The sequence below is a fragment of the Otolemur garnettii genome, unplaced genomic scaffold (assembly GCF_000181295.1).
Source record: "Otolemur garnettii isolate 467f Iridium unplaced genomic scaffold, OtoGar3 scaffold00244, whole genome shotgun sequence".
NCBI classification, from domain to species: domain Eukaryota; kingdom Metazoa; phylum Chordata; class Mammalia; order Primates; family Galagidae; genus Otolemur; species Otolemur garnettii.
The window spans coordinates 1,168,522-1,175,499 of NW_003852639.1; the positions used below are offsets into that span (position 1 = coordinate 1,168,522).

General features: G+C 47.4%; 1 protein-coding gene across 2 annotated transcripts in view; it reads left to right on the forward strand.

Annotated features, from left to right (window-relative positions):
* INTS3 (integrator complex subunit 3) overlaps positions 1-6,978 on the forward strand; it is a 51,596-nt gene that overhangs the window by 15,347 nt on the left and 29,271 nt on the right. For both annotated transcript variants that reach the window (XM_023508314.1, XM_003802267.1), the window contains 2 exons: positions 5,954-6,067; positions 6,254-6,338. In XM_023508314.1, coding sequence (XP_023364082.1) covers positions 5,954-6,067; positions 6,254-6,338 — 199 coding nt within the window. The remainder of the gene's footprint in view (positions 1-5,953; positions 6,068-6,253; positions 6,339-6,978) is intronic.

The window sequence follows — 6,978 nt, forward strand, 5'->3', positions numbered from 1 at the left end:
GCCCGCCACAACGCCTGGCTATTTTTTTTGGTTGCAGCCATCATTGTTGTTTTGGCAGGCCCGGGCTGGATTCGAACCCACCACCTTAGGTGTATGTGGCTGACACCTTAGCCACTTGAGCCATAGGCGCTGAGCCGACTTAGTCTTTTGTGAAAGATTTGTGGACCTGGGAATAAGTCCTATTTGTACTTCTCTGATGCCAGCTGGAATATGGTCTAGGGCAGCGGTTCTCAACCTGTGGGTTGCAACCCACAGGAACTGTATTAAAGGGCCACGGCATTAAGAAGGTTGAGAACCACTGGTCTAGGGTAAGGGTGGGCAAGGAGGCAGGAAGTATTCACAAGATCAAGTTTAATCCCTACCCTACCCTCTGCCTTTTTCTTTTTCTTTTTGAGATGGGGGTCTCACTATATTGCCCTAGCTGGTCCTGAGTTCTTGGGCTCAAGTGACCCTCTCATCTCATCTTCCCAAGTAGCTGGGATTACTGTACCTGGCTAATTTTGTCTTGTGTGGGTTTTTAAAAATATAATTAAAATACCATTAAGTCATCTCATGCAAATTAGTGTTGTTTGCTGGAAGCTTTGTTTGTTTTAGGCGCTCTGAGTCAGCCAGAGTAAACGAGGAAATCTAGTGAAGAGGGTAGGGTATGCGTGGTAATCAACCCTTTGTGTGGCCTGGTGGCGAAAGGCCCCTAGGCTCTGCACTGTAAATGCCTGTTACAGCCTGACTTCGTCCATCCAGAGGCAACAAGGGACTAGAGCATCTCTGTGACTGCCCCACGAAGGAGGCCAGGACATCTGGGAGGTGAAATATCTCACTGTGGCTCTCATAACTCGTTGACAGTGGTGCCAGGATTCATGTTCACGTGATGACATGCTCCGTGTAAATCTCTTGCCAGGGAGCCTCCCAGAGTAACCCCCCCAGGGCAGGTCTTTTCAGACAAAGGCAGAGGACATAGTTTTAGGTTTCAGGTTTTGGGACATAGTTTCAGATAGTGATGCATTGAGAGACCTTGAGCCAGGAGAGTGAGACAGAACAATTAGTGACATCTACCTAGAGTTTAATCTTTCTCCCTAAAAGAGTGATATTTTATAAAAATGTCTGTCATGCTGAAAGAAGGTTTAGGGAGAGTTACTGATGAGAACTGATCCTAATGCACTGTTTTAGGCTTCAGCTTATAGCAAGAGGGTTGATTTCTAGGAGTTTATATGTGGGGTTAATTCTACTTTGGAAACAGAAATGTCTCGTTGGATTTGAGATTCTTTTGTTCCTGAGAGATAGGGTGGGATTGGTAGAGAAGGTGGTAATGAAGAGTCTTCAGCACTAGAACCTGCTTTGTAGAATCACGGGCTACACAGCTGGTTAGTATGGGCAGGCAAAGTCAAGGGCTAGGGCCAGTTCTCTGAGGTCCAGTGGGTGGGAGGAGGGTGGATTCAAGGGTGAGCAGCAGGAGAACTCAGTTAAGGAGAGAGTGGGTCAGACATTGGTAAAGAGCAAAATACAGGGCAAGTTTTTGCTCTGTTTGTACCTTCTTGATTTGCATTTGCTTTTTTGGCCACTCCTAGAAATGTTTATATTCTTTGAGTTTATCTTTTTTTTTAGAGACAGTTTTACTTTATCGTTCTCAGTAGACTGCCGTGGCAGCTCACAGCATCCTCCAACTCCTGGGCTTAGGTGATTCTCTCGCCTCAGCCTCCTGAGTAGCTGGGACTACAGGCACCCGCCACAATGCCCTGCTATTTTTTTGTTGCAGTTTGGCTGGGGCCGGGTTTGAACCCACCACCCTTGGTATATGGGGCTGGCGCCCTACTCACTGAGCCACAGGCGCCACCCAAGTTTATCTTTTTACAGACAGGCTCTTGCTCTGTTGCCCAGGCTACAGTACAGTGGAAGGGTCATAGTTCACTGCAACCTCGAACTTCACAGCCCAAGCCATCCTCCTACTTCAGCCTCCTAAAGTCCTATTCTACAGGTGTGCATGAGCCACTGTGCAATGCCTCTTGGGAGTTTATAACCTACATGGTGTTTAAGCTAGAACTAGACAGCTGGACAGGCCTGGCCTGGGGCTATGGTGAGCAGGAGGTGCTGACCTGAAGACCCAGGTGTACAAGTTCTCTCAGGCAGTGGATAGAGATGATAGGGAAGGCTTCTCTTCATCAAAAGGTCAAGGGCCTTTCAGGCATTTCTTAGTCTAGGTGAGTCCCTGACAGGGCATCTCTAGAAAGAAGGTTGGGGGCTATAACGACGTAGGGTGAAAGAGTAATTGCTGTTTTTTTTGTTTTTAGGGACAGAGTCTTACTTTATCACCCTCGGTAGAGTGCTGTGGCATCACAACTCTCAGCAATCTCCAGCTCTTGGGCTTAGGCAATTCTCTTGCCTCAGCCTACTGAGTAGCTGAGACTACAGGCACCTGCCAGAACACCTGGCTATTTTTTGTTGCAGTTTGGCCAGGGCAGGGTTCGAACCTGCCACCCACCTCGGTGTATGGGGCTGGCTTCCTACTCACTGAGCCACAGGCACTGCCCAACAGTATTACTCTTACACAGGATAGCTGTGCTTTATCAGTGCCATCCTGGCACATTCCCTTTTTTTGAGCCCCTCTGCTTCACAGTTCCTTGCTGGGTATTTTTCCCCCATCTGCTTCTTTTCCAGGCCAGTTACCAGATTGGCAAAGAGATTGGTAAGAGAACTGCTAGCCTCAGGGATGTAGTACTGTGGGTGCCCAGCTGCTATCTGTTACCAGCAGTTAATTTTGTTTTTTTTTTTTTTTTTTTTTTTGAGACAGAATCTCATATTTCACCCTTGTTTCAGTTGTCATTGTTGTTTAGCTGGCCTGGCCTGGGTGTGAACCCACCAGCTTTGGTGTATGTGTCTGGCGCCCTACACACTGAGCGATGGGTGCCACACCAGCAGTTATTATTAAAGGTTCCCGGTGGAGCAGGGAATCAGGCAGACGCCTCTCCATCTGACCCTGCTTCTCCTGTAGTGCTCATCCATCCTTTTTGCCCTTGGTCTACTCTGCATTTCCAGGATTTCTGCTTCAGTTGAGCAGTATCTTCTCTGGTTAGCACTATTTCTGTCTTTATTTTTATTTCTTTAAATTTTTTTTTTTTTTTTTTTAGAGATAGTCTTACTTTGTCACTCTCAGTAGGGTGTTGCAGTATCACAGCTCACAGCAACCTCCAGCTCTTGGGCTTAGGTGATTCTCTTGCCTCAGCCTCCTGAGTAGCTGGGACTATAAGTGCCCGCCACAACACCCAGCTATTTTGTTGTTGTTGCAGTTTGGCTCAGGCCAGGTTCAAACCTGCTACCCTTGGTATATAGGGCTGGTGCCCTACCCACTAAGCCACAGGCGCCACCCCAGTTTTTCTATTTTTAGTAGAGATGGGGACTCGCTCTTGCTCAAGCTGGTCTCGAATTGTGAGCTCAGGCAATCCACCCGCGTCAGCCTCCCAGAGTGCTGGATTATAGGCGTAAGCCACTGTGCCCGGCCTACTTTTCTATTTTTTAGTAGAGACGGGGTTTTGCCTTTGCTCAGGCTGGTCTTGAACTCGTGACCTCAAGCAATGCACCCACCTTGGCCTCCCAGAATGCTGGATTACAGGCGTGAGCCACTGCACTGGCCCGTTTGTTTGTTCTGATCTCCCCCCTTAAGCCTAGATGGAGTCAAAAGATAAATTCCTCTTTGGGTGTGAAAAGTTTGTGGCACATGGGGAATCTCTAATTTTTGGTATTTTCTTTTTCTTTCTTTTTTTTTTTATTTTGAGACAGAGCCTCAAGCTGTCCCCCTGGGTAGAGTGCTGTGGTATCACAGCTCACAGCAACCTCCAACTCCTGGGCTTACACAAGTCTCCTGCCTCCACCTCCCAAATAGCTGGGACCACAGGTGCCCACCCAACACCTGGCTATTTTTTTGTTGTTGTTGTTATTGCAGCCATCGTTGTTTGGCAGGCCAGGCTGGATTCGAACCTGCCACCTTAGGTATATGTGGCTGGCACCTTAGCCACTTGAGCCACAGGCACTGAGCCAATTGTTGGTATTTTCATCAGATCAGTTGATTTGACTTAAGGACAATAGAAACAGGAGGAAGTGGTGAGGGCTCATTTGTAATCACACTAAGGCCACAGAACAGCTGGTCTTGAGGGGCAGGGCTCTTGTGAATGCTCAGGATGAAAGAGTTTATAAGTTTAGTTCTCTTGGGCGGCACCTGTGACTCAAAGGAGTAGGGTGCCAGCCTCATATGCCAGAGGTGGTGGGTTCAAACCCAGCCCCGGCCAAAAACTGCAAAGCAAAAAAAAAAAAAGTTTAGTTCTCTCAAAATCATCCCAAACTCTTACCTCCATCCCTAGAAGCTCGGTCTCCTTCTAGTTACTTCTAAAGTTGGTATAAGAGGTAGTTAAACTTGGAACCTAGAATTGGACTGCCTGGATCTGAGTCCTGCTTCTTCCTCTAATCTAGCTGTTCTGAATGATCCTTTGACAGGGGTTGCCTGAATATGTCCTGTGTATCAGATATTTACATTGCGATTCATAACAGTAGCAAAATTACAGTTATGAACTAGCAGTGAAAATAATTTTATGGTTGGGGGTCACCACAACATGAGGAACTGTATTAAAGGGTTGCAGCATTAAGAAGGTTGAGAACCACTGCTCTAATCTCTTGTGTGACCTGGGACAAATTGCTTTAACTTCTCTATGCCTGTCTTCTTGTTTGTAAAATAGAGATTGTAATGAACATTATCTATTTCAAAAGGTTGTTTTATGTATCAAATGCGATAATGTAAAGTATATGGAATGTCAATGATTGTTAGCTAGTATTATTGTTATGATTGATGCCATCCTTGCTACTGGCCTTCAGAGATTGTGGGAAGCTACTGACATAATCTTACCCTTTCTGATGAGACCCTGACAGAGGAGAGCTCAGCAGGCTAAGGAGGTCCCCTGAGGTCCTCCTGCAGGAGTTCTGCCTTATTAGAGAGATAGGGTGAGAACAGAGTGAGGGGAAGCAGGGACTCACAGAAGAAACTGGCTCACCCTCTGTCCCCTACCCCCGGGTTGAATGTGCTTAGGAGCTCCTTTTTCAATACTTGGCAGAAGCAAAGGACGTCTCCCTGAGAAGATGCAAGACATTTAGTTAAGAAAATTCAGTTTTTTTTTTTTTTTTTTTTTTTTTGAGACAGAGCCTCAAGCTATCCCCCTGGGTAGAGTGCCATGGCATTACAGCTCACAGCAACCTCCAACTCCTGGGCTCAAGCGAGTCTCCTGCCTCCGCCTCCCAAGTAGCTGGGACCACAGGCGCCCGCCACAACGCCCGGCTGTTTTTTGGTTGCAGCCGTCATTGCTGTTTGGCGGGTCTGGGCTGGGGATTCGAACCCGCCACCTTAGGTGTACATGGCTGGCGCCTTAGCCGGTTGAGCTATAGGCGCCGAGCCAGAAAATTCAGTTTTGGTTCTGCTCTTTTGGTCTTGGGCCCTGCCCTGATCCCTTTCCTCTAATACATGTGCTCCCTTTGCTGCGTCTGGCTGGGTCAGTACAGGTCTGAGATTTTCTTTGGGATCCTATCTGGCTCTTTCAACCAAACCCATTCTGAGGTGGCCTATTACTAGCAGATGAAAAGCAGATGGCCTCTACCTGGTTTTGTTCAGCTTATGGCATCAAACGGTATGACTTCCTGATGGGGGGGAGGTAGGGGGACAGGGATAGAACCAGGAGCCTTGCTCAGCAGGCTTTCCTGCCTTATCATAGAACAGCTCAGTCCCTTTTCCCCACCTGTGTCACAGAGCAAGGGACAGGTGTGGGATGAGGGACCCTGTGGTAGGAAAGTATGTCATTGCTGCCCAGTGTCCCACTGCTGTTATTCAAGTTTAAGAGACTTGAGGGTGGGGGCCCCTATGGGTGGGGTCAGGACCCCCATCCTCAGCCCACTGGCTGCTCACAGACCTCCCTTCTCACAGTGTTACCGGGATCTGGCTCTGGTGAGTCGTGACGGCATGAATATTGTCCTGAATAAAATCAACCAGATACTTATGGAGAAGTACCTGAAGTTACAGGATACCTGTCGTACTCAGGTAAGGGCAGAAAGAAAAGTGAGGATCCAGCTGAAAGACACAGCCGAGGACGGTCCCTCTCTGAGGGAATGACAGAGGAGTCGAGCTGACACCCCACCCTTGTGCCTAAATTATAATGTGATGACTCAGTGCCTTTCTCAGACTCATAGGCCCTGCTTTTCATCTGTTTTTTCCTCTTTCCTTTAGCTGGTGTGGTTGGTACGGGAACTAGTGAAGAGTGGGGTTCTGGGAGCCGATGGTGTTTGCATGACATTTATGAAGCAGATAGCAGGTGAGTTTGATAGCAGGAGCATGAAGAAGAAAAGAGGGGAGCCCAGAGGCTAGCAACAGTCAGTGGAGGATGGGCCTCAAGGACCCAATTCCTGAGTTGCTTAATCTTTTTTCTTCTGATATAAACATTTTTTGCCACGTATGTTCCAGAGAGAAATTAATACAAAATCATAGGAGGTCTTTTGAAGCAATAAGTCTTGCCTCATTTCCTTTCCTGCCAAACTTAGGGCCTGACAGAACATTTGTCCTAATTTAGCCAGTCTTCACTTAGGTTTCTTAGCAGAACAGATTAGGAAGGAATGGGAGAAAAGTGAGGGCAAGTAATTTTTTCTCATGTCATGTCATTATGCTTTAGGAAACATGGGTATCTTCCCCATCTCTGTCTCCATGTTCTCAACATGTGTTCCCTAATACTTATGACATCTAACTGGGGCCAGTCTGAGGGACAAACCATGTCGCAGACAAACCCTGACATTTAGGTGGTATTATCATCTTGGCATTAGTGACTTCTGTCTGAGCCAATGAATATCCTAAAGGCTACATCCAAGATGGTATGTGTTTGCTTAAAAATCACCACTCTGGGCTCGGCGCCTATAGCTCAATCGGCTAAGGCGCCAGCCACGTACACCTAAGGTGGCGGG